This window comes from Oreochromis niloticus, unplaced genomic scaffold (genome assembly GCF_001858045.2).
Source record: "Oreochromis niloticus isolate F11D_XX unplaced genomic scaffold, O_niloticus_UMD_NMBU tig00000235_pilon, whole genome shotgun sequence".
In the NCBI taxonomy this organism is placed as follows: domain Eukaryota; kingdom Metazoa; phylum Chordata; class Actinopteri; order Cichliformes; family Cichlidae; genus Oreochromis; species Oreochromis niloticus.
In genome coordinates this window covers 150,386-178,368 of record NW_020327097.1, presented here as the reverse complement: position 1 = coordinate 178,368, position 27,983 = coordinate 150,386, and the positions used below count along the sequence as shown (strand labels likewise).

Below are 27,983 nucleotides of genomic sequence, written 5' to 3'. Positions count from 1 at the left end.
TCGTCAGGTATATCGCTATCGCAAATTTTCAAATGTATATCGTGATAAATATTTTTGGTCATATCGCCCTGCTCTAGACACGTGTATTGAAAAATATTGATGTATATATTAGGGCTGCAACGATTAGGCAACTAGTCACGATTACGTCAACAATCAAAATCGTCAACGACTAATTTAATAATCGACACGTCGTTTGAAGCTGTTTAAGATCCCAAAAGACGCAGGAATAAGCAGTAAATGGTAAATGGCCTGTATTTATATAGCGCTTTACTAGTCCCTAAGGACCCCAAAGCGCTTTACATATCCAGTCATCCACCCATTCCTCACACTCTGTGTTTCCTGCTGTTTTTTCTCCTCGTACACGTCTCTGAAACATCCAGAGTACATTCTGTGCTAATCTCACTGAGCAGGCGTACAGGCACAGCCAAATGTCTCTAATCTTTGCCCTAGAAACAAGTCTAATATTTATCTGTGTCTGTAAGCGTGTTTGCATTGACCCTCAAAAGACTGAATGCCAACTCTCATGAGCACATTTGCAATGTGTGTATAAAAATAAGTATAAATACTTATTTAATAAAAGCTCACAAAATACCACTAATAAAAGGCCGGTTAGAATAATGTATTTCTCACAAATCACTGCCTCTGTTTGTATCTCTGTCACTGCAGGACCAACGTGGATCGAGAAGTCAGCGCTCTCAGGAGGCCGCCAATTTTGTTGAAGAAAGAAGTGGAAGAAAAAAATACAACCGTGACGAGTTTGGGAAAGATTTTACTGTGAAAGCTTCCCTAAAAATGCATCAGGTCATCCACACCGGAGAGAGACCATTCAGCTGTGGAGACTGTGGAAAGTCTTTTACCAGGTCTGGAAACTTAAAAACACACCAACTAATCCACACTGGAGAGAGACCATTCAGCTGTGACGAGTGTGGAAAGTCTTTTACGCACATTTCAAACTTAAAATCACATCAACTCATCCACAGTGGAGTTAAAGCGTACACCTGTGATCAGTGTGGCAGAGCTTTTACTCACAGTAACAGCTTACAGAGTCATCTAGTTACCCACTCTGGAATTAAGGCGTACAGCTGTGACATTTGTGGAAAAACTTTCAGCCGGATAGTGTCCGGAGGGGTAGAATATTTTACTGCTATTATTTGCTGCTATTTTTATAATCATCATTACCATTTCATGTTAATAGTGATGTTGCATTTAGATGCATTTAGATGTTCAAATATATTGGTATTATATTAGTCTTTATTACAAGTCCAGTGAGAACCACTTTAAATGGTTGAGTTGAATCTATAATTTTAAAGGCTTTTGAATGTTTTTATATTCTTACACTGGAGTCTTCAGTGGGTGAGAAGACTGAGCTGCAGCGACAGGAAGTACATGTTTTTGAAGTTGCAGGCTCTTGCAGAAGTGAAACTGAAAGCAGACTCTGAATGCAAGTACTGTGAGTAGGATATGAAACTGTATTAAGCTTTTAGTAGAGGCTTTTGATTAAAACATTTATTCAGTAGATTACATATATAGTTCTAGTTAGGTTATTATATGTAAGGATGAGCCTCTGTTCTGGTGAAAGGTCAGAAGTGCAACGGGTGAGATGTGAGAGCATTTAAGGGCGACACACCCATAAACACACATACAGACACATATAGTGAGAGAGGTCACGACACGTACGCAGTACACAGCACGCACGCGCCCCCGCACGTGCACGCACACACCTATTAGATAGACTCATTTAGGTAAGAGTTTATAACTGCAAAGTTTGGGTGCGTACGTGTTAGTCTGTTCCAGGAAGTACACCAGATGTCCCAGAGATGAGCGACAGCGAGGATGGAGACAGGAAGCATCTGCCTTCGAGGCGAAGATGATGTTCTGTTTTAAACTATGTTAAAAGTCATTGTGGTTTTGGAGTGACGTATGCTTTGTTTAAGTCTGCCTGGTAACAGGAAGACTGCCAACCCTATAAAACCTTTGTCTAATTATTGTAAGTTTAGTTCGACGCTGAAATCTGCACAGCGTTCGGACTCACACATGTGTTCATTAAAATGCCGTCTAATTGCACACGCCTGGATCTGTGGTTATTTTTGGATTCCCCCTCAATATTCTGAACCTTAACAATAGGGAGCCGAAATACACACCTACGCATTCACACCAGACATGATGTGTACAGCTGTGATCAGTGTGGTAAACAGTTTACTACAAACAGAGAGTTACGACGTCACATGTTTACCCACACTGAGGAACGACCTTATAAATGTGACCTGTGTGAGAAGACTTTTAAATCTCCACGTTACCTGAAAGCACACCAACAGATCCACACCAGAAAGACTCTACAAGTGCAGTTACTGTGAGGTATGTATTTATATTTTTATCTTGTCAGCCCGACTGTTTGAAACAACTCTGCTCATCAAAGTGTGTTAGCATGTTAGCAATTCTACTGCATGGAAAGGCAGCTCTGACTGATTATTCAGACTCTAATCACAGGTTTTTAGGGATAGTGTTTGAGAATTGTGTTATTGTTATTGTAGCATTAAACTAGTATTACTTTAATGTTTTTACTCTTATCGTTTTTATAGCACATTAAATTGAGCTGAGTGCGATAATGTAAACAGTTAAATGTAATTGGACTTTGGCAGAGACGCTCTTTATTTCAGGTGACGTTCAGGATAAAAATGTTAAGGACTGACTTACACTGTCTTTGTGTTTTTGTTTAGAAGCAGAGCGACACAAATGGATCAAGTTCTCAACCCTGTCATCGCTGTGGGAAAGACTTTTGTTGTGACCTTTGTGGAAAGACTTTAAGTCATTGAAGGACTCTGAAAATACATCAACGTAGACACACTGGAGACAAAATGAACTACTGTAAAGAATGCGGGAGAGGCTTCACCACTTCAAAGGACTTCAAACAATATGAACTCCTTCACAGTGGCGTTAAAAAGCATGTCTGCGATCAGTGTGGGTCATCCTTCATCAGTGCACGTCAGCTTGAAAAGCATAAACGAGTCCACACATGAGAGAAACCATACAAGTGCAGACACTGTGACAAAACCTTTTCACAATCATGTGATCATACTAAGCATGAACGCAGACACATGAAAGAGAACTTCATCTGTGAAAGAGTTTGAGTAATCTCAGTTCATACTCCACTCAGAAACGATTCCATGTTACAAATAAACTGTTACGTCTTGATTCCTGCTTTTACGTTAATCTTGTAAACAGTACATTTGCATAACGACTGAAACCGGCCCAATGAATGAACAATGGGCTGTGAGGTCAATTTCTTCATCATTAATATGCAAATTCTTATGAGCATTGATCAACAACCACTGGTCAATGGCCATGAGTACCATTCACAGAGTAAAAATTTGCATAATGATTATGAAGTTTACTGTTACCAATGTTCAAAAACATTTACTAAGTTATCTTCTCTGTGCAAACATCAGCGTGATGCAGGACTGAAATCATTGCCATCTCTGGATCACAGTGAATCTGCAGAGACAGAAAGATCCTCTTCTGGTTTCAGGGTCAGACTTAAACCCTTGAGATCAGGCTCCACAGAGTTCAGGTGGAGTCTTCTGTAAAGATCTGATGAGGCACCTATGAATGAAAATGTGCCTCTTGTTACATTGTAAGCTTTCTAAACTGTTCTACTGTAGTGTTTGTGTTGAGTGGTTCGCTTTGTTCCAGCAGTTTGATTAAGAAATCTGTTTCCTGTTATATTTTTATTGAATGCATTGATCCATGTGTTCTGTAGTTTTTTTTCAGCTTGTTTGTGTAATGAAATCCTGCAACAATTAAACCAAAATTTTATATGTTAAATAAAGAAATGGTTTACTGACAAAGAGTTTGAGCCGTGATGTCATTTCCTGTATATCAGAGCAACACTTGAAGTGACCAGTGTTTAAAGTCAGAGTCAAATTTTGTGTCAGCATGACCTTGTGAAAACTGCTTGGCGATGCTTCACTACGTTATCTGCTAACTGTTAGGGTGTAGAAGGACGAAACTCCCAGGGTGACCAGTGGCAGGAGCTTCCTGATGCAGAGAGTTGAGTGTGGGGGATATAAAAGAGAAGCTGAGGCATCCCAAGGTTAAAGCTGGCATAACTGAACTTTAATGTTTGAGGTGTGTTTTGGCTCTCCTGCGCGCAGTAATTAATAGCTTGAACACAGCAGAGCTTGATATAAAGACCTGGGTGAAAACTAACTTTATGCTGCTGATTATACTTGGCCCTAAAATACCTAGAAATATGGTATCTAACCAGATACTTGCTCTGGATGGCATTACCTTGGCCTCCAGTAACACCTTGGAGTAATATTTGACCAGGACATTAAACAAATATTTAGGGCTGTGTGATGAACCAAGTTGAAAAAGCAGAAGGAGTCACAAGAATTATTAGAAAAACAAAGTTTTCATTCATTTAACCCAAATATTATATTTACAAAAGTAATTAATGTTAAGCTCATAAAAAATGTCAAAGAAACAAAACTGAACTCAGGCAAAGAACTGCAAACTTAACAAACCAAATGACTGCACAAAGAAATATAACTGACCTAAACAAACATAACTGACCTAAACATGAAATGGCACAGAAGGGTAAATATATTGTCTGAGGAGGAGTTTGTGTGTTGTATAGAGCGCTTTGATACTCTGGGAGAGTAGAAAAGCGCTATATAAGAATCAGTCCATTTACCGTTACCATGAGTGACCAAAGTGTCTCTATTGTTGGGGAATTCTCTATTGAGTTGTGAAAGCTGCTTGATGTCTCATCAAACCGGCAGTAAAAGTCGTTGAAGGCGTTGGCCAACAGTGGAGTGGGGCTGTGTGCTTCCTGAAGTGAAAATCTGGCATTTAAAGATGAATGGGAAAGACTCGCTCACAGCTGACTAATGAACATTTGCATGCATGCTTAAGAACTGCATTGACCCCATTTCACCCAAGCTTTAAAATTCTGCCTGCAAATATCAGAGGTGTAGTCATCTGTGTCCATATTTTCTCCAGCATACGGGGGATTCCCATCATAATAAATCTTTTGGTAAGAGGTGATAAAGAACCTAATCAAAATTTTCCATCCAAATTCCCTCCATCTTTGTGAGGTAGTGCATTTCCATTGTTCTTTCCATATTTGAGTCCATTCATCCTGTGTTATGCACACTCCTCCCTCCTTCTCCCATAATATCTTATTTGTAAAAAATGTATACAAACAGGAAATGTGTTTTTTGTTGATGTCACCACTAGGGATGCACCGATATCGATACCGGTATCTGGTATCGGCCTCAATACCACATTTTCTAAAGTACTCGTTAAAAGTCCCCCGATACTGGGGACCAATACCACGGTCTGAGACCTGTCTATGTTTGAGCGGCATGTAAGGGGTTAATCACAGGCGCCGAGTGCCCTCGCCGAGTGCCCGCCCCCAGGCCCCGGCTGCAGCTCGGAGCTGGGAGAAGGCGAAACAAGTGAGCCGTGTGGAACTATTTCAAAGTGAACGAAGATGCAAAAACAAAGGCGGACTGCATATAGTGCTCAGCTCAGCAAACAGTTATCCTTTGTCCTCCCTGGTGAACATGATGTGAGGAATCTTAGTACTCTAAAGTGTTATCCCAGTTACATTTTAATCTTTTTGTTCACCGGGAAATAGTAGTATTTGTTAGTAATCCTTGAATATAACAGAGATTTCTGCAACTTTATATCACAACTTATAGAGCAGCAAAATGTAATCTTATATTTAAAACACTGACAGGATGTTCAAGTCAGTGCAGTACTTCTTGTGTTTAATAACCACCAACCATCTACAACTACAGACATAAGTAATTAGAGTTTAATTATCAAAAGATGAACAAATTAAAAAAGAAAATTGAAGTTGGACCTGGGGCTTAGCTGCACTTCTATGTAATAGCAATTTCAGCCACAAGGTGGAGCAGTGAGTCAGAGTAACCTTTATCTAATCAAGGAAAGAGCGCATTCTTATTTACAGTGGCAGAAAAACAAAAGCACTATATAAATACACATTAGTTACTTACAGTGAGAAATTATTCACAAGAAATGACGGCTGCCACTTTCCCCAAATTCAGACCATGCAATCCTCAAAGAAGCTGCAACAAACCATAGAGCTGCATGTCAGACTTACCAGGCCTCGTTTAGCACATTAAATATTAAAGTTCTCTAGACACTTTAATAGTGTTGAAATCAAATCTGACAGTGTTAATTTGGACATGCTGGATTTGCTGTGTATGATAGGGTACTGTAATGGAACAGCAAACAGGGTCTTTATTGGATTCCACTTGCACAGCAGGATGAATCCAGAAGACACAAGGATGACAGATTCAGGCCAGACCAGGCCTGCAACTGATCCAGATATCTAACTCTTACTATTAACAGTAAAACATATTTGCTGTCAGAGAGCCATTGGTGAAGGCTGATGTTACTTAAATCTACCAATTGTTGTACTGGGGAAGGACCAAAGCTCCATACAAACTAAAGAAGAACTTTATACAATACAAAATGAAGCTCAACATTGAAAAAATGACATTATAAAAATAAACAAAAGAAAAACTTAACCAAAGCAGAAAAATAAAATAATCCATCCATCTTCTTCTTCTTATACAGGGCTGGGTCGCGGGGGCAGCAGCCCAAGCAGAGAAGCCCACACCTCCCTCTCCCCAGCAGCCTCCTCTAGCTTGTCCAGGGGAACACCAGGCGTTCCCAGGCCAGCCAAGAGACATAATCTCTCCAGCGTGTCCTGGGTCTGCCACCTCAGCCAGGAGGCACCAAGAGGGCATCCTTCTCACTGTATCTCTAAGGGAGAGGCCAGTCCCCCTTCAGAGGAAGCCCATTTCCACCGCTTGTATCCGCAATCTCATTCTTTTGGTCACTACGCAAAGCTGGTGACCATAGGTGAGGGTAGGAACGTAGATCGACGGATAAATCACGAGCTTCGCTTTTAAACTCAGCTCTCTCTTCACCACGACGGACCAGAAAAGCATCACTGCACTGCAGCCGCGGCACCAATCCGTTGTTGATCTACCTTCTCCCATTACTGGTAAACAAGACCCTGAGATACTTAAACTCCTTCACTTGGGGCAGGAACTCGTCCCCGACCCGGAGTGAGCACTCCATCGTTTTCCGGCTGAGGACCATGGCCTCAGATTTGGAGGACCCTCAGATCTGAGCCAATGGTCCTCCAAATCTGACCCCTATGGGGCCATAGTCCATGGGGCACCGCCAGGCAAAGCCCAAAAAAGGGACATGGGCCCATCCTCCTGCAGGCCCACCATCTGCAGGATGCGCCGTAGTGTCAGGTGTAATGTGTGCCAGGCGGTGGCCAGAGTGGAGGCCCTGGCAGACTGATCCCCAACTACCAAGACTAGAAACTGGGACAAAATTAAAATAAATAAATACAAACGCAAAACTCAAAAATGGTACAAGACCCAGTATGACCAGTACGAAGTCAAAAGACATACAAACAACACATCATATGGAAGTAAAGTAAAATCACTGGTCTGCTTTGTGTGAGACTGACCTTTAAATGGAAACGTGTGGAGAGATTAATATTACAATGATGGTTATTGATTGACAGATTGCTTTACTTCAAATATGTAAATAACATGAAAAATAAACAATTAAAAAAACCTGACGTAAATGCAGTGTGTCATTCAGTTGCCACGGTGACATAACAGGTAAAAAGAGTGACAGTTTTCTGTATCTGAGAACTCTGACTTTAAGGACACCTGCAAACCCATTAATCTGACTTTGTACTTATACCATTCTGGTCATGTGATCATGTGGTGTGTAGGAACGCTCCTCTTCCTCAGAGGATCCACCTGTGCTTCCTCTCCTCTCTCCTCCACCTGTTACAGTGAGGGAACGTCCTCCATGATGGAGGAGCTGCTGGAAAGTGCTGAGAGTTTCCTCCAGAGTGAGACCTCTGTCACAGTTCAGAGGATCTACGGCAGCAGAGACCTTCATGGACACTAAAAGTCTCAAACACACAACAACAACATCACACTGACTCCACTCTGACATCACTGATCAATAATCAAAGAACACACAGATCAAACTGATTGATCAGCCATCAGAGGAGTCGGATCAATGGAGCTGCTTCTGTTCCTGATGTCCCCTGTTTGATCCTGGACCTGAACTCTCCCTGCAGAGGAGACACAACACAGTCAGACAATGAAGTCGATCATCTCAAGTCAAAGCATCTGTTAAAACTGGAATACTGAAGTTACACTTTTGTTCACATCCGAAGATTCACAGCCTCATTTATTCCAAAGAAGAGTCAGAATCAAACAGCATCACTGATTTCACTGGATTCAAAGTTTACTGTGAAAATTACATTCAATGAATCCAAATCAATCCCTCTGAGCGCTGCTGATGATCACGTGACCCATGAACAAACTTAGTCAGTTAGTGAATGTTTTTTTTAAACTGGTGGAATATTTTGTGGTCAACATCTCTTTTCCACCCTTCAGATAACTGAGTATCAGCATGAGGTCACAATTTGCTCACAAAAACTTGTTTTGTTACAAAATCGTTTGTTTGCTTCTCATCCTAGAATATCAGATAAAACAGATCAAACTTCATTCACTTCAATATAATCCAGTAAATAAATACAATCATTTAAATTATTCTCATACACAAACTTCCTCATGCTGTAAGTTTAGGAGGAGTGTGGACATTATGTTTGATATTGGTACAGCTTTCATTTTTCATTTGTTGTTTGTTGGGTTCTTACAGGATCAGACTTCTGTTTGAAACTGACTCTTTTTCCTGTCAGCCTACAGCTCAATATCTTTATTTATCCTACGACTCATTTAAACTTAAATTCTAGTTATATTATAGCGGGCTATGAATGTAAATTAGCAAGCATGAACACAGCATCACTCTGGATCCTAAACAATCATGATCCAACTTTTTGAAACATTTCAACAAGTGGAAGTCTTTCTGTTTGTTCCTGAAGCTAAACAAGACAGTAACACAAAGAAACAAACAAACAAACAAACAAAAAACCTTTGACTTTGAGCAGCACTGTTTTGTATCTGAAGATCTTCCTGCTATCGACTTCACATCTGTATCTCCCACTGTCTCTCACTGTGGGCTGTTTCAGGGTCAGACTGAGGTCTCCAGTTCTCAGCAGGTCTTCATTCATCTTCGTTCTGTCTCTGTAATCCTGGTGCTGTTCTTCAGGCTGGTCAGAGCCATTTGGATACACATCAACTGTCCTGTTGTATCTGTACAGACAGCAGCAGCAAGTTTTCAGAGTTGTAGAGAAAGCTGAAGGACAGAAGAAGATCAGAGCAGGAGGTAAAATAAATTTCTGAATGTTCCTCTGATCCATGCAGATCACCATTACAGACATTCAGCTTTCTTCTTCTACTCCTTTTTCTCTGTGTGAAACTTCCTGTTTGAATCATCCATCTGTAGTTTCATTCAACGTGGAGGTTCATAAACAGACTAAAGCACAAAGTCTGGTTTATGTTTACAGAGCAGCTCAGAGCAGATCTCACTGTTTAACTGCTGATGATGGAGAAATTAAACATGCAACCCTCTATATTTGTTCACTATGTGGATAAACGAGGCAGCAAGTGAACAAGAAACATGACGGGGAATTTCTCTTTGAGTTTTTCCTCCGTCTCATATAAGATTAATAAAGCTTCACTGTTGGTCCATTTCTCTCTGTTTGTTCCAGTTCACAGCTCATGATTACATGGATTTTATTTAATATGTCGGTGCTGAGGTGTGAATGGTTGTTTGTCTCTATGTGTGTGTACCCTCCTGCGACTCTCTCCCCTCTCCCTCTCTCTCTCTCCCTCTCCCTCCCCCCCCTCTCTCTCTCTCTCCCTCTCTCTCTCTCTCTGTCAGTGTTGATCGGATACACGTGGACCATCCTGTATGAACTGTCCATCCACTCCACTTCAAGTTCAGTCTTTATGTGCAGCTCGACAGACTCCAATCCTGAATCCTCCATCTCCACCTTGGGGACTGAGAGGATAAAAAGCAGTGAAGTGAAATATTTGCATTGAGAACATGTTTGACTGACTCCACTCTGAGACAGACCTGAGGGATGTCCTAGGAAGAAAATTAAAGCTTGAATGTAACCTGCTACGGACCAGGTTACACGTTCAGCATCCATTGCCATGGTGATCGATCCACATTAGAAACAGTAACTTTGGTTTGGCTTTGGACTCAGCAGACCTCACTAACAGTTATATTCAACATTAGCTGTAACACATCGTTGTCCTATGGACAGTCTTAGCTCCTTTGTTTGATGGTTTGCTGTAAGAGCCTGGATAAGCATAATGAAATAAGTAGGGCCTTCCCTAAAAAACATGTCATCCTAACACCTACTTACACCTTTCAGCATTCATTGTGCCTTCTGAAGAAAGGTGTGCAGGCTTTTGAAGAAAATCACAGACATCCAATAGTCAAACTGTGCAGTTTTAATCCACAGTTTGTACATCCAATTTTTACAGATGGGTGAACCTTTGCCCATACGTACTTCTGAGAAACTCTATCTCTAAGATGCTCTTTTTGCACCCATCATGTTTCTGACCAGTTCCTTAATAATCTAAATTGTTACAAAATATTTCTCCAGGTGGACAGAAATTACTGTCAAAAAGGTCACAAATGGCTGAGCAGGTGAACAGCAAGTATCCTCTGACCGGCATGTACAGCACTGACCTCTGACTTTCAGCTCCACTTGTTTCATCATCAGGATTTTTTCCTCCTTGTTGTAGGACTGTGCAGGTGTAGGTCCTGTTGTCTCCATCTGTGGGGTATTTCAGGGTCAGACTGAGGTCTCGTGTTTTCACCCACTTTTCATTCATCTCTGTTCGGTCTCTGTAACGGTGGTACTGTCCTTCTCGCTGTATAGGGCCGTTCTGATGCGCGTGGACCTTCATATTTGAACTGTCCTTCCACTCAACTTTAGGGTTTTTAGGGAGGCGAACTGTGGTTTTGCAGGGCAGCTGGACAGACTCCACCCCTGAATCCACCTCCACCTTGGGGACTGGCAGGACAACACAGCACAAAATGAGCTGAACAGACAGCAGCAGCACTGAGCACATTTTCTTTGACTGGATGAAGTGAAATATTTGCTGTGAAAATAAAACAAAATGTCTGACTGGTTCCACTCTGAAATATTTTCTTGCTCTACTAAACAGAGACAGTGTTGTCTTTAGCAGCAGCACAGCTGACTGCTTCTTTAAGACTTCAGTGTTACTGTCACATGTCCAGAGTCACGATGGAGCTGGAACACTTTAAATGTGAGCCATAAAAACATGATACTCTACAAGTGCATTCAGCTCTGACACTGTCACATCATGAAGGAGACGTGGAAATCACTTTGTTACACAAATCAAAGTCAAATCAATTCTATTGATGGAATATTGTGTGATCAATAGACTGATCAGTTTCTAATCTGTCATCTATCAGCTGGAAATCCAGCAGTGTCAAACAGACTTGGGAGCAGATTAGGACCAAACACAAACACATTGAGACTTTTTCTTCATCAGCAGTTGCAGGTAAATTGCAGCAACAATGCGACTCAGACAGTTTCTCTATAACTGCAGGGCTTCCTGCGCTGCTGTTAGTCAGATACGGATCAACAGGTTGTGGATAGAAAGCAGATTCCTTCAGCAGAGGATCAATATCACACTTGAAACCTAACCCACGTCTTTGTGTCTCTGCAGCTCGCTGCTAAACTCTACAAGGACTCTGATGCTCTGTGGGGTTAACTAGTAAACTGTACAACATATATTTCAAGTGCATAGTGACACACTATTTAAACTGATCCAACTTTATTAACAGGAGACAAAGATTGCAACATTTGTAATAACCACATGAACTGTATTAATAACTGTAAGTGTACTGAGAGCGCATAAAATATCTGAAACTCATTCATTCATTCACTTACTGATATTAGTGTAGGAACAAAATTGTAGACAGAGATTCAAAAATCACAAATACAAAAACTCCGTCTCAAATTAACGCAGGTCTTCTGCTCGATGCTCTCCTGTATATAAAAACTTTCAGGTCCAAAGTTTGTACATATACAATGACTGCAGCAACAAACATTTTAGTTTCACATACCAAATACTTTTAAAGACATATTTTCTGAAGAGGCCAGTCCAGATGACTTTTACCCCATTGAAATCTGAAGCAATGATTTAACATGAATAACTACTGAAAGTAAAAGCCAGAAATATTCTCACTGGTTTCACTAAATCTTCACTAATAGCACAGTACCGTTGCTATAAGTAGCCTGTATAGGTTTGTGCATCCCTCCATAGATATGCCTCACAGATCATCACTGAGCCACCACCAAACCGGTCATGCTGAACGGTGTTACAGGAAGTGTAACGTTCTCCATGGTTGCTCCAGACCCTTTCATGTGTGTCACATGAGTGTAAACCTGCTCTCATCTGTGAAAAACAGAGGGTGATAGTGGAAACTTACCAATGCTGGTTTTTTATGGCAAATGCTAATCAGGCCTGTCAGGGTTGAAAATTTTTGATTTTTCTACAAAATAAAGCTGTTTTAATTATCTTTATATACACACTGCAAATGTCCTCATATGAGTTGGCACTCCCTCTTCTGAAGGTTGAAAGCTTCGTTCGGCGTGACTGTCTGGGCTGATATATTGTAGAAATGACGTAGAGTGCAGAAGGTTGTTTGCAACATGCTTACACACACAGATAATGGGTTTTCTATAAGTCTCTGGGTTAGAGTCTGAACAAGATATCCTGAACCAGAACTTAGAATCAGTAGAAGAACAATAGATAATAACATTAGATTATCAAGGCTGGGCAGGGGTTGTTTTCTCTCTGTCTCTTACAGAGGAGGGAGAAGATACCAGACGAGGTCGGACATGGATGGGAGAAGATTCGCAGGGAGACAGCAAAACTGCCACATCCGTGTGGGAGCAAGATAGCCATGATAATCTTTGTTATTGTCGTAGTATAAAACCTCTACCACCTGATTCAGTGTCATCCTTTTTGTGAACAAGATGCTTGATTTCACACAGAGGTCCACAGCGCTGTGTAAACTTGTAGTTTTAACTGCCAAAGTGAATTAAAGCTTTTTAAAATACAGATATTTCCTCCTGAAATTCCTTCTGAAAAATTTGAACACGACAGGCGCCACAGTGCTGATCAGTGAGCACAGGGTCCACTGGAGGATGTCAGACCTTCAGGTCACCCTCATGAAGTCTGTTTCTGTTTGTTTGGTCAGAGACATTCACACCAGTGACCTGCTGGAGGTCATTTAGTAGCTCTGGCAATGCTCATCCTGTCCCTCTTTGTGCGAAGGAGCAGTTACCAGTCCCACTTATGTGTTAAGGGCTTTCTACAACCCTGTCCAGCTCTCCTTGTGTAACTGCCTGTCTCCTGAAATCTCCTCCATGTTTTTGAGGCTGTGCTGGCAGACACAACAATGATCTGTCATCCTGGAAGAGTTGGACTACCCGTACAACCTGTGTAGGGTCCAGGTACGGGCTCATGCTACCAGTAGTGACACTGGCACTAGTTAAATGCAAAACTCGTGAAAAACATTCAGAGAAGATGTCAATTATCTGTAAAGCCCTTCATGTCTTGGGGCGGTCTCATTGTTGCCCCTCTTGTGCTGTTAATTTCATTAGCATCAGAACAGCTGAAATTGATTAACAACTTATAAAATATGGAGAAAAATTAAACTGAAAACAAACATCACAACTGGGTGTCATGACATACAAGTGAAAACTAAGTATGTTCTTACCGCTACCCTGGAACTGCAGAACTGACCTCTGACTTCCACCTCCACTTTTTACTTATTCAGGATCAACCATTCAGGATCTTTCGCTCCCTGCCATCTGCTGATGGTGCAGGTGTAGGTGTTTGTATCTCCATCCGTGGGATGTTTCAGGGTCAGACTGAAGTCTCCAAATTTCAGCAGGTTTCTCTTCATCTTTGTTCGGCCTCTGTAAAACTGGTGCTGTTCTCCACATTGGTCACGTCCGTTCTCATACACGTGGACCTTCCTGTTGTGTTTGTCCTTCCACTCCACTTTAGTGTCTTTAAGGAATCTGACTATAGCTTTGCAGGGCAGCTGGACAGACTCCACCCCTGAATCCACCTCCACCTTTTGGTAATCTGAGGACAACAAATCATAAAAGAATATAAACTGTACAGACATGAGCAGCAGCTGTGATGGTCACATGACCTCCCTGTCCCCTCCTTGTCTTCTAGTCTCAGTCAGATTGTGTCTCAGTTTGTTCCTGATGTGTTCCTGACTCGTTCTTTGGTAACTAGTCTGCAGCGTCCTGTAAAGTGCTGCAGACATGTTGGATGAAGAGCAGAAGAACAGACAGACTGAGCCTCCACAGTCGGCCATGTCTCACACACATCAGCACAGAGACCATGAAGATCTCATGTGTCTGCTCTGAACATCTGAAGCTCTCTGTCACGATTAGCGGAGCGGACTCAGGCGCAGACCACAAGTTCCTTCAAACCAAAAGTGAATTTATTTACAGTGTTCTCCACAGTGAAATATATACAACGGTGTCTGGGGAAAAGGGGCCGGGGTTCCAGGGTCCGGGAGTGAAAGGGGCAGGAGTCCAGGGAGGGGAGATTTCCATACAGCTCTCGCAAACACACACAGCTCCTCTTCTTTCCTCAACCACTCTTGCTCACGTTCAATCACAGTGCACCGGGAAACGGGTCCGGGGGGAATGCTGATGGCTCAACGATCCAGCGACGAGTAGAGCAGACTCGCCATCTTAAGTAGGACTCTAATTCTGGTAATCAGCGGCAGGTGTGCTGATCATCCCCAGGTGCGTGGGCCAGAGGCGGGAGCCCATACTGAGCTCCGCCTCGGCAGGGAAAAGAGAGAGAGGGAGAGGACGAGAGAGAAAGAGAGAGCAGGTGCGAGAGAAGAGAATAAACAACACATAGCGCCTGACTGTTGTCAGCCGGCGAAGTGCGGGGACCATGACACTCTCCACCACATGACTGAGCACAACTCAAGGAGGAACATTTACTGAAGCTGCTGCAACATTTACTGTCAGCACATGTTTCCATGTCAGCCTGCTGTTTACCACCACAGAAGAAGAACAGCTTGTACACATGCAGCCTCTGTGTCAGATCAATGCAGTGAAGCACACACACTGTTTAGTAAAGTCATGTTGTGGAGCTGTTTCACTGATCAATGACTGAGTCTGAAGGAGTGTGAGCCACATGGGGTGTCCAAATTCCTAGGCTGCATCCTTCGGAGGTCACATTTGTAGGCCGATTACGTCACAGCGACACGATGAAGGCTATCCAAATTCGTAGACTCCTCCAAATGCGTCCTCCTTTTTTCCCAAATTTAATGGATGGGCTGGGCGTATCCTTTGTGGCTCACCATATCCCAGAATTCATAGTGTGGGCCAGCCAATTCCAGTTTCCAACAATGGTGGCCGCTACTTAGTTTTAATATTACTCTTATTACTCTTTCTGGCTCACAAAATAAACTTTTAACATATTTTCAGGCGAGAATGTAGCTGTGTAAACCTCAAATATCTGCTCGGTTTATCACTTTGAAAAAGTGGTCCGACGTTTTCGGAGATGTCTGTTACCCACCAGCTCGATAGCCAGCCGGGGCGAGAACAGCGAACTCCCAGCACAGCGTTTTCAAACCCCCTGCGGTCTTTCGCTACTCAGGTTTAGCATGATATATAAGTCACTCAAAAATGTTATTGTTTGGCTTTTTTCAGTGTTTTATTTGTTCGTGAGTAAATCGGTTTGGCTGAGATTAAAGTTATAGTTTTCACACAGCTGAATAAACATCAAACGGAAAACTGATTAAACAGAAATGTGAGATGATCGAGAATTTACACCAGTGTCCTGTTATATTTTAGATAGCAAGAAGCAGACAGCCGAGTTCATTAAACTCCACCAAGACAGCTGGTGACACAAACTAAAGGCTGAAGAGCCAGACCGGGTAGACCGCGAAGGCCGGGTCCTCAGGAGGATGCAGCCTATGAATTTGGACACCCCTACAGTCAAGGAGCCACCAGAGGACACCTGCTAACCATCGGCATTATGGGTAGTGTAGTAGGAGACACTCACCTGGCATGAAGTACTGCATAAAATGAAATAAGACAATCGCGAAAACCACACAAGGAAGCAGGAAAATCAGAAGAAACACGAGAAGAAGACGAAACAGGAGAACTGCGTCCCAGAATGACAATTGTTCTGTGGAGAAAAAAAGACTTCTGATCTCTGACCTCCGTTTACTGCATTGACCTCTTACCTCTTCCTACAGCGCTGACCTTTGACCTGCAGCACGATTTTCTGTCTCAGGATGTCTTTGTCCCTGTAGATGGTGCAGATGTATCTTCCACTGTCTCTCTCTGTGGGCTGTTTCAAGGTCAGACTGAGGTCTCCAGTTCTCAGCAGGTCTTCATTCATCTTCGTTCGGTCTCTGTAAACTTCGTCCTGAGTCATGAGGTCATCATTTCTCTTAGAACACTCATGGACTGTGATGAGTCCGAGGTCAGAGCGAGTCCACTCCACTGTGGTGCCCTCGGGCAGGTCAGGTTTTGTGTTGCAGGGCAGGATGACAGACTGTGACCCTTCCTCCACCTTCACCTCCACCTGCTGGTCTGAGAGGACAAGAAACCAAAACATAAACTGTAGAAGCAGCAGCAAAATGTTTTGTGTTGGGTGTTGTACAAAATGTCATCTAGTAATGTATGTACAGAAATGTGTGTGCTAAGCCTCTTTGAGATGAACACACACATCTGCACACAAGCTGAAGGACCTACATGAGTGTAATGTCACATTTTCCAGAGGCTGCAGCAGTTCTCTGCAGTCAGCTCCTGCTTTGTTGTTTGTGTTTCCACTGAGGTCACATCTGTGCTAAATGATGCTGCTGGTTTCATCAGTATTTTTTGAACACTTAAGGAAGTAATTTTCTTCAGTTTGACCTCTGAATGCAGTATTGCCTTTTGCCCTGTAATTACAGCAGGTGTTGGGTTTGTTGCTGACCTTTGACCTGCAGCTGGATGTCTCTGAGTCTCCGTTCTTTTCCTCCAGCACTGATGGAGCAGGTGTAGTTGCCGCTGTCAGTCTTTGTGGGTTTCCTCAGAGTGAGGCTGAAGTCTTTAATGATTACAGCGTAACAATTCATTGATGTGCGTCTGCTGTAACGCTGGTTTTGTCCTCTAACATCGTCTCCTCCTTCTCGTCGTAGGTGGACTGAATTGGGATCCAGGTCACTGTGAGTCCACATCACTGTGGTGTCCTCAGGTATAAAACCTGAGAACAGACAGGGCAGCAGGACAGACCTTTCCCCCTCATTCACCTCCACCACCACAGCCAGAGCATGCTGGGAAACTGAGGACACACAAAGAGAAACTCAAATCAAATGTTTTGGGTTTGACCCAGAGTTTAAATGATGAATGAAAAGTAACATTTTATGCAGGATGTATGCATGTGTAAGATAATTTTATGTGTTCTCAGACTGTTTCCTATCTGTGTGTGGATTGAAGCATGGGCTTGTGAGTCCTCAAACATAGCACACACATCGCTGCACACATTTGCACATCTTAGTTTACGCTTGGGATCATATCATCTACATTTGAACCCTTTTGAGGCAAATTTCTGAGCTGCCGAGTCACCACACAGCAGAGCAGGGAGGAGAAGATGTGTTTGCACAAACATGTCTTCTTTCTAATGAAGAACAGCAACACACTGAACCTACAATTAAAGTATCGATCAGATAGAAATACCAGCAATCGCATCGATATTATCAATACCTGTATCAGTCCACCTACATGCACTTTCAACCAGCAAACAAACCCTCATAAATGTCTGTCTTTAAATGTTATTAGGTAACAATACGTCACCTGCATTTTCTTGGACTAAATGCCGCAACGAATTTTTGAAGTGATCAACAAGCCACAATGAGCTACTCATTAAATGGCATTTTTTAATTCCTTGTTATTTATAGTACTAAATTGTTTTCATTCTAAACTCAACACATGGTCTGCTCTGCTAATATGGAGGAACTACACTGGGAGCAAACAAGAGTGGGGCAACAGAAAGAGCCACTCATACAGGATGTTTCCATACGGTGGAATTCAATGCTGGATATGGTTTCTCGTCTACTAAAAAGTCAAGAGGCTGTTTTTGCTGCTTTAGACAAACTAAAGCACAAGCTAGTCATTTTAACTCCATCAGAGCTGGTAAAACTCCAAAAGCTGGCACTTTATTTTGAAATTTTTATTATTATTATTTAAAGACAATACCAATGAAAATGTACTTAAAAATCAATGACTGAGTCTAAAAATAAACTGCTATTTTAAGTACTTTAAGTCTGCCCAATTTTGGCCAGAGATAGTATTTTTGTTTCTGTGTTTTGAATTGAAATGCAGTTTAAATGCTTTTTTCCCCCATAAATTAAAAGAGCATGAGTTTGCAATATTCATGTCCATGTCTATTATTTGATTCTGTTGCCCACTAAAACCCTTTTAAATGAAATAAAAAACATTTCTGCTTTGGGGCAGATTTTCTTGTGTGATTAAATGCGATTAATCAGTATTAAGTAATTACAACGCCTCTAATTAATTAGATTTAGTTTTTAATCGAGTCCCACCCCTAAAAATAAATTATGATGTCAAACGTAATAAATTACTGTGAATGTCTCTTGATGCAGGTTATTGAGCTTTGAGCTTCCTGGGAAAACTAGTTTTGATGCACATGATTAAATCACCTTCAAAAAAACAAACAAAAAGCACACCAAAATATCTACTCTGTAAAACAAACAAAGAAAGAGAAACATCTCTCAGGATACTTTTCAAAGTTCAAAGCTGCAGCCATATTCATTGCTTCAAGCACTTGACTAACTTCCCATCTTTTCCAGCTGCAACAGCGGAAGATTCTGTCATCTGTCTTTGCCTTCACCAAAACAACCATGGCAATGTCCTACATGCCTAACCGAGGGAAGAATGTGGTTCTTTTAAACACAAACCACAAGGAACCAGCAGCCAGTGATGGGGAAAAGAGGAAGCCTGTAGCAATCTTGGACTACAATAAGTGCAAAGATGGCGTGGATAACCTAGACAGGGTTGTTGCCACCTACTGTGGCCGCTGACTGTCTTCTACAATGTCCTGGATGTCTCACCATACAATACCTTTGTCCTGTGCAGTGCATCTGGAGTGGGAGTCCACTAAGATCTACCAATGAAGGGTGTTCCTGGAAGGGCTGGGTCACATGCTGGTGACTCCAGCAATTGCAAGATGGCCTTGTACCCCCCACACAAAAGCTGCTATTGTTGCTGGGATACAGCACTCTGAATCAGAGAATGACCCACAGCCCATCGAAAAAAATGAGGAAATGGTGTGAGCTGTACGCCCACAGAAGAACGGCAACCACTTGTTCCAGCTGTGGAAATTGTGTCTGCAAAAACCACTTTATGTGGTTTGAACATCCTGCTGCCCTTCAGCACAAACACACACAGAGCATTTTGTACCAAAAAGCAATAAAACGGCACTGACTGACCAAGTGGGAGTTTGAGTAATTCCCAAAAAACAGACAAAGGAATAATGCAAAAAAAAAAAAAAAAAAATCATTGTTATTGTTACTGGTACTGGCCTGCAATGATTAAAAGATATTAGGTTTCATCATTAATACGCTGAAAAAAATTGAACTTTATTGCTTTTCCCCCTAAAACGTTAGTAGTGATATATAATTTAACTGGTATTTGAAGGGTATAAGTTCTGAATTTGAATTAAATTTTGGTTTTTCATCACCAGGACTTGTGCTAATTTAAATAAAATCAAGTTAGTGAAAGTGGAAAAATAATTTATTATATATTGATTTTATAGCATTTTGAAAACATAAACAAGAGGTGGTCATTGGCCACGAAAAAGCTGAGAGGGAATTTTATCTACTTTTCTTTGTCTGCACAAAAAAAAAAAACAATGCATAATAATCGATGTTGTTGTTAATCGATTACATGTCCCAGACTCTACTATTAACAGTACAAGATCCAGTAGCACTGCAAATATAGGAAATGGTTATTTTTAGGTTGTCTTCCAACAAGTGCATTGTAGAAACAAACTGGTGTTTTAAGGATTAAAAATGTAAAAAGTAATTACTATTTTATATTTATGAAAGGAACTGATGATAGTTAAAAACTTGCAGTAAAAATAGCAAAAAAAAACCAATTAAAAAAAAAACAGCACGCAAGCAGTTTATTTATATAGCACTTTCAGACAACTCCCAGCTGAAAACAAAGTGATGTACACTTGACATGCCAAAAACGATACATTGAATAAAAAGAAAAAAGAAAATATAAAATGATGATTGGAATTAAATTTAAAATAATAAAATCAGCACATTAGATTGAACTAAAACAATAAAACCAGGGTCAGACTGTGTCATAAGCCAAAGAGTAAAAATGGGTTTTAAGACGCATTTTAAAAGTGGACAATGAAGGGGCCTCTCTAATGTGCTGGGGCAGATTGTTCCAGAGATTATGAGCAGCATTAGAGAAGGCCCTGTCCCCTCTGAGCTTCGTCTTGGACCTGCTTGGACCCGGGTACCTACAGGAGCAGCTGGTCAGCTGACCTGAGAAACCTGGGGGAGAAGAGTCTGACTAACTCCAAAATACAGAGCATTACAGTAATCTAAATGAGACGAAATAAAAGCATGGAGTACTGTTTCAAAATGCGGCCTGGATAACATAGGTCTTACCTTTGCCAAGGGCCTTAAATGATAAAAACTGGACTTGACAGTAGCTCTACTTTGAGTTAACATAAAATCACTGTCCATCTTAAAACCCAAGTTAGTAACAACAGGTTTAAAATACTCTGCCAGGGGTCCCAAATCAATAGTGGAGGGATCACAAGGTCCGCCAGGACGAAACACAGTCACAACTGTTTTGTTTGAATTACATCTTAAAAAGTTGAGGGACATCCAAGATTTAATGTCTTCTATACATAGAAGTGGTTTAATGGAGAAGGCATCTTTCTGCTTCAGAGGCAGATAAATCTGACAGTCATCAACATAACAGTGGAAGGATATTGCATGCTTTCTAAGGATAAATATAATGAAAAAAGCAGACGCCCTAAAACTGAGTCCTGCAGGTCCTAAACTGAAGAGCGTCAGAAAACGACTCGTGCCCTAAAAAGTTAACACTAAAAGTTCTGTCAGAGAGATAAGACCTAAACCAATTCAAAGCAGAACCACGAATGCCTGCAAGATGGTGCAAGCGAGACAGTAAAATGTTGTGGTCTGCAGTGTCAAAAGCAGCTGTTAGGTCAAGGAGGACAAGAACAACATGATTACCAGAATCACAGGAAAGGAGGATATCATGAAAAACCCTTAAGAGTGCTGACTCAGTGCTATAGAGGTTTGTAAAGCCTGATTGGAAGACCTCCAAGATACCATTCTCATTTAAAAAAAATCCATCAATTGGAAATAGACAGAGGGGTCAGACTCAGGGGAAGAAATGAGAGGCCCCATAGCTGTAACCTTCTCAATGAAAAAACACATAAAATCATTAGACAGTTTATGAGAGGCCTCCAATCAGTCACTTTGTGGAGCATTTACAACGAAATCAATGGAGTTAAATAACACACGTGATTATTACTGTTGGAGGAAATGATCTTAGAGAAGTATTTTCATTTTAGCCTCTTTGACCACATCCTGATACGTCAGCAGTCCTTTAAGATTTGAAGAGACACCTGCAGTTTGTCCCTCTTCCATCTGCGTTCAGCTCTACAACACTGCCTCCTCGCAGCCCGAGTGGTGTCATTAACCTCCTAAGACCCAAACTCTTTCATGGCATGCATTTTTAATTTCGCTTTGCTATTTGGGCTGATTGGGACCTGATGAATGTAAAAACAAAGAATCTTTTTACCTGATTTTGCTCTACAAGGGCCTGATATCCACATATGAGGACATTCGTTTTAAATTTCAATAGAACAGTGGCGGTAAAATGTCCTCGTGAGTGGATATCAGGCCCTTTAGAGCAAAATTTATTATTTTGGTCTAGACAACCCAAAATGTGATGTCCACATGTGGACGCCAGGTCCTAGGAGGTTAAACCAAGGCTCGGTTTTAGCTTTGGGCTGCCTGGTGTTGAGATTAGATAATTTGCAGTGCCTCAATAATGCTATGCTTTTTATTAATAAGTGTTATAAAGTTATATAGTGTAGTATTAAGTGGATACAGCCCTGAAAAATAAAGGCATTAGACCATGTGTCCTTGGGGAGTAGAAAGCTGCAGACTCTCACTCACGTTTGCCTGGGAAAAGTAGATAAGGGGGACCATCTCTAGTGGAAAGTTACTGAGACACTGTTGTTTAGACTAGAGTGGGACGCCCTGCAATAAAACTGTCAGGGGTGCACCACCATTTTGAGATCTGCGGCAACGTGTTATGCAGGACGCATCTCCCTTCAGGAAGTCATGTGAAAGAGAAATAAAGAGTTAAATGGTCTACAGAGCCGTGCTTTGTCTTCCATCACATGCCTCTGAGGAATCAAAAGAACTTGGTGAAGTGTTGGTACTTAACACTGGTTTTTAATGGTGCCACAGAGTCCAGGATAGCTAGGCAAGAAGATTCAAACCAGGAGCTGAGGTCCTCTGTGTCCAAGGGAGTGAGATCAGCAGGGTCAGACAGGCTAAAAGCAGAGGAAAACTGGGCGGCAGTGGAAGAGTTAATGATCTGACAGCGGCGAACAGTAGTTTGAACTGTAGTGTGTGAAAACACAGCATCAAATAATAGAATCATATGGTCAGGAAAGGCAGTGTCAGACATTTCCACGTTAGACACAGGCAGACTGTGTGACAAGACCAGGTTTAGTGTGTGTCCGTATTCGTGTGTGGGACCAGATACGGACTGGACCAGATTAAAAGAGTCAATAATGTGATCGTTTTTGGATCTCCACATATTAACATGCTGTTTTCGCTCCTGGTGAAAATGTTTCCTCCTGAATTTAAATATTTTTAATGCTAGATTTAATTCCGAGTCAACTATTTAAATAGAACATAAATAGAACAGAAAATTTTACATCAGGGGATATGACGGGTGAAATTCAAAATATACTGACAGCTCTCCAAGTAAGACTTCCATATTAAATAAAACGGTCCAGTTATTAAGCTTAACTTTAATCTCAGCCATACTGATTTACTCAGGAACAAATAAAACGCTGAAGTAAATCAAACATTAACATTTAGAAGTGATCTAAGGCTATCGTTTTCAATCATTTCCGAAAAGTTGCCTACTAACACAGAAACGACTGAAGATGCTTAGGTTCTGTACTGCACATGTGTGAAACGTAAGATAATTAAATACATAAGATAATAATAAGACCCTCGTCATTTCTGTCTGCCATTTATTTACTTTCTCTTTGAAACATCGCGGCAAAATGTCAAGGAAAAGCACCAAGTGTTTTAAATGGACTGACAATGAGGTGGAGTTGTTGCTGTGAGTAACACAAGAGTACAAAGTTGCAAAAGCGAGCAAGAATATAGACTACAATGCCATCCGCCATCTCAGTTTAATTGGTCACATAACTGCATCATATGACTAAAATGCATCATCGTTTTTGAAAGCCTCTGTTTTCGTGGTCCACACTGCAATGAAAAAAACTGCATTTTCAAATTTATCCACTTTGGAGATCGTTTTCAAAAAGCTCAGTTTCCCTTGACCAAAAATGCCGTCTCAGTGTGGACAGAAGGCCAAAATGGAGAGAAAAAAGATGCGTTTTCAAAAGAAAACATATTAGTGTGGACATGGCCTAAGTGACTTATATGTCATATTTTGTCACGGACCCGGCTCTGGGGACTCGGGGTCTGTGAGCAGTGCGGACTGTTGTTGTTGTTGTTATTATTAGTATTATTATTATTATTATTATTATTATTATTATTATTATTATTATTTGGTGTGTTGTCTGCACTGCCTCTGATCTCTGTCCTCATCTGTATGTAGGCAGGTTTGTGTGTGTGTATGTGTGTTGCTGTTGTTTGTGGCCAAGTTACAGGCATCTTCAGGCCTGAGGGGCGTGGCCTGGCTTGAGGACTGGCCACACCCGAAGCCCTTGCCACACACCTGCTCCTCATCTGGGCTCGTCGGGGGAGCTATTTAGATGAGCGATGGAGCTTCCACCGATGCTGGATTACTGTGTTTGACTTCACGTCAGTTTTCTAGCTTAGTTTGAAAGTCTCTGAGTGTATGCCTGCTGGGATAAAGTGTGTAACGGCTGCCTCTATGGTTTTCCCTCAGGAGGAACGTGGGACGAGACAGAGCAGTGAGCACGGGGAGTGCAGAGACACTGGAGCAGAGAGCACTACACTGGGACTTTTGGGAAGAAGACACAACACGGGAGTCTGGGACACTGGAGAATTTATTGTTGCTGCAGGAACCCTGCTTTTATCCAAAACAGTGCAACCTTCAAGGTGAGGTCAGAGGTGAAGCCAAATGCAGACCAAATGAAAAGCCAAAACAAAAAAGTGAGCTTAATTTAAGAGTTGATCGTTACATGAAAGCTATCCAAACAGCACAGGCTGCCAAAGGAAATTAGTCAGGGAGAAATAGGAAGCATAACAGACTAAAGGACAAAGAAGAAGACTGCTTATGTACTGAAGACAGCAGGGGAAAGAGGGGCAGGTGAAAGTAGTCAATACAGTTAAACAGGAAGTCATTCAATCCTAAATAAGCCAATTTTTCTAACATATTCTTCTTGACCAGCCTGGATTTGAATAAATATGTTATGGTCCAAAGTTTGAACATTTGTAATGAATGTTGTGAAATTATACAGGATGGGCCATTTATATGGATACACTGTAATAAAATGGGAATGGTTGGTGATATTAAAGTCCTGTTTGTGGCACATTAGTATATGTGAGGGGGCAAACTCCTCAAGATGGGTGGTGACCATGGTGGCCATTTAGAAGTCGACCATCTTTTGTTTTTTCAATAGGAAGAGGGTCATGTGACACATCAAACTTATTGGTAATGTCACAAGAAAAACAATGGTGTGCTTGGTTTCAACCATCTGTCCTCTCTGTCCAAAATGTGAACATTGGCATCCTCATAAGAGTGACCTTTGACCTTTAGATGCAGATGGACAGCTGAGTCTTGTCCTGTCGAGGTGGCTCTTCTATGTTGTGCCATGCATTTATGAAGTGCCTGTTTGGTCTATTGTCTATTGTTTGATCTATGAACTCTATTGAGAACTTTACCCCAACTCAGCCAACGGACCTCTGACCTGGCTGATTGGGACCCACACCCAGTTTCACACCTTGGCTCAGGCGATTAGAGGATCATCAGGGGGTCCTTTTGTCCCTCTGTGGGGGGATACTCCCACTAGGTTTAAATCTGGGACTCCCCACCATTTGACCTTAGAACTGAAGAAGCTTCTCAGATGAGAGGTGAAACGTCTTCAAGTAACTTAAAGAAGTCCAAACGCTTTTCTTTGCAAGCTTTAGTTCAGATAAAATTTATGGTTTGCGTCACGGTGATCACTACATGCTCCATTTTTAGGACTTTACTACACAGCATTTCCTGCTGTATGATGCAGTGATATGCTGTTAACTCACCGGTAAAGTTCTCCTGCATCTGTACTTGCATCCTGCAAACAAGTCCACTTTTTCACCACACAACACCAACGCTCCATCTCTTGTAAGCCCAACAAGTTTGTCCCAGGGCAGTTTCACGGCAGTTACACTTTGACATACGTTTTTCCTCAGGCTCACATTTGCCAAAATCTGCGTTTTGTCTGGACACAAGACGTCGCACAGCTTCATCATGCAGCTCTTCCGAGTGGTACCGGGCTGATTTGACTCCTCTGCTACAATAAAACTTGCTTTCACAACAGCTTCACTTTGTGATTTTGCTCTGGTGACAAAAGTCTGCTGAAATGTCAGATTCTTCTTTAGCTCTTCTACTTTCTGTAGTTTCTGCTCTGCATTCAGGTTTTTCAGCTTATCCTGACGTTTGTCTCATAGTTTTGTCTTAAATTAAATTCTTTAATTACAGCCACATTAGCTCCACTAATAAGACACACGGGTTTACCAGCAATGTTTGTAAACAATCAGTCTCCCACCGGTGCTGAAAGGCTCTGTTTTCAGAATCAACTTTTCTCTTCGCCACTGTGAGGTGCCAGCTAACACACGTTGGACTTGATTGACGCGGGAATGTTCCCAGCTAGTGTGGAGATCAGGGAAATATTTTTCTGCTACTGTTCATAACCATCATCATTACCATTACATTAATTATCATTTCATCAAAGCATTTATTCAGTAGATGTTCTTAGTTAAGATTATTACACCTATCACAGAGAGCTTCTGTCTGGTAAAAGGTCAGAAGCGTCAACGGGCGAGGTGAGGCCGAGTGCATTTTGAGGTCGACACACACACACACACAAACAGTAGTTACACTCATGTTTAGGTAAGAGTTCAAATAATAGTTTGCAAAAGCTTGTGACTGCATCATTGTGTCGGCCTAAGGGACAGTTTGTTCCAGGAGATAAGCGAGAGTTAGAAGATTAATAGGAAGCACCTGGCCTCGAGACGGAGAAGATGTCCTTTTAAATGTGTCAAAAGTTGTCAACAGAACATTTGTGGTTTTGAAACTTATGCATGTATTGTATCTGCTTTGACGCATGAGGGGGCGTCATAAATAATACCCTGATGTTATGAAAACAACTGCTTGTGTATCATTGGGAGGAGATTGATGCTGTCTGTGTGCAGTGTTCATCTCCCCACGCGTGTGTTCATTAAAAATCATTGTTTGACTTAACTCTTCTGGACCATTGTTGTTTTTGTGCTCACCCTCAATATTTGAACCCATAACACTAGCTAGCGTTCAGCAAGGAGGCTGCAGCGCTGCATTATGGGATCTGTAGTTTGTGTGTTATTAGCGCCTCATATTGCCGGGCCATGCATAACAATAATAATAAATCTATATAAAATGATCTCGCGGGCCAGATATAAATGTCCGCCGGGCCAGATGTGGCCCGCAGGCCTTGAGTTTGACACATGTGCTCTGAAGTGTCAAACTTCTTTTCTCGTTTCTGTGACCTCAGCACACTGACAAACTTGAAGTTGCTAAAGATTTTAAAAAGTGATAATTATATGGAAGAAACGCCTTTTTCATCCATTTAATCAAACATTTGATGCCTCAGCTGTCTCAGTCCTATAGCGTTCTGCAACTACAACTAACCTGAGGAGGCTTGGATTTGGCAGCAGGTACACTTGTACATCCTTCTCAGCAGCACACATGTGGCTACCATTTAATCACACTTCTTCCTGAGCTTTGCTTCATCACAAGACCAAAGGTGGCATCCCATGTCACAGTCTTATCATCATCCAACAGGACAAGAAACATTTATGGTCATCCTGGTTTGGTTTTTGTCACGGTGAGTGAAGTGAGCCGTGTGGAGATAATGAAGTAGGATCCAAACACAGGCACTTGTAACGGTGTGAAGGTGGTTTATTGAAAATAAAGTACAAAATAGAAAAACAGCAAACTGGACTGCAGACTATCTGAACTGGGAACAACTAACCTACAAAACACAAACCAGGACACGAACATGAAGGATGGGCGGAGGTAAGTGATAGGTTCGTAGCTTGAACCCATTCGCTGGAACGTTGAAGGCAATGTAATTACACAGCAAGAACAAGACACAAGTAGGCAACGTTCTTTGTGTTACTCATGCATGAGGAGGCCTGTCTGGAGCCAAGTGTCGTTCCACCCACTTGACCTCCGTCAGACTCTCAGCCAGGTTCCTCATAGCACTCCTTTTATTGTGGTTACATGAATATGCATAGGTTCATTAACATATGACATCTTACATAGGTATACATGTGAACAAAGAATACCTTGTGTGTGTGTGTGTGTGTGTGTGTGTGTGTCTAAGGTCAAGCCATCCATCTAAACAAAAGGCACTTAGACTAAAACACGACCTCTCCCATGTTCCTGGAATGTGGGGGTGAATACCAGAATGCTCTGG

At 41.7% G+C, this 27,983-nt stretch overlaps 1 protein-coding gene and 1 long non-coding RNA gene across 2 annotated transcripts; one reads left to right on the top strand and one right to left on the bottom strand.

Moving 5' to 3' along the window:
* Window positions 1–2,131: 2,131 nt before the first annotated feature.
* On the top strand, window positions 2,132–3,421 carry LOC112844459 (uncharacterized). The gene is made up of 2 exons (XR_003217185.1): window positions 2,132–2,355; window positions 2,718–3,421. It is a non-coding gene; the product is annotated as an uncharacterized LOC112844459 (long non-coding RNA).
* A 10,382-nt stretch (window positions 3,422–13,803) lies between these two features.
* Window positions 13,804–16,289, bottom strand: LOC112844454 (myelin-oligodendrocyte glycoprotein-like). The gene is made up of 2 exons (XM_025904177.1): window positions 16,086–16,289; window positions 13,804–14,129 (listed from the first exon to the last, which is right to left on the bottom strand). Exons 1-2 carry the CDS (start codon window positions 16,102–16,104, stop codon window positions 13,804–13,806), a joined length of 345 nt encoding a protein of 114 aa, XP_025759962.1. The 5' UTR covers window positions 16,105–16,289.
* Window positions 16,290–27,983: the final 11,694 nt, after the last annotated feature.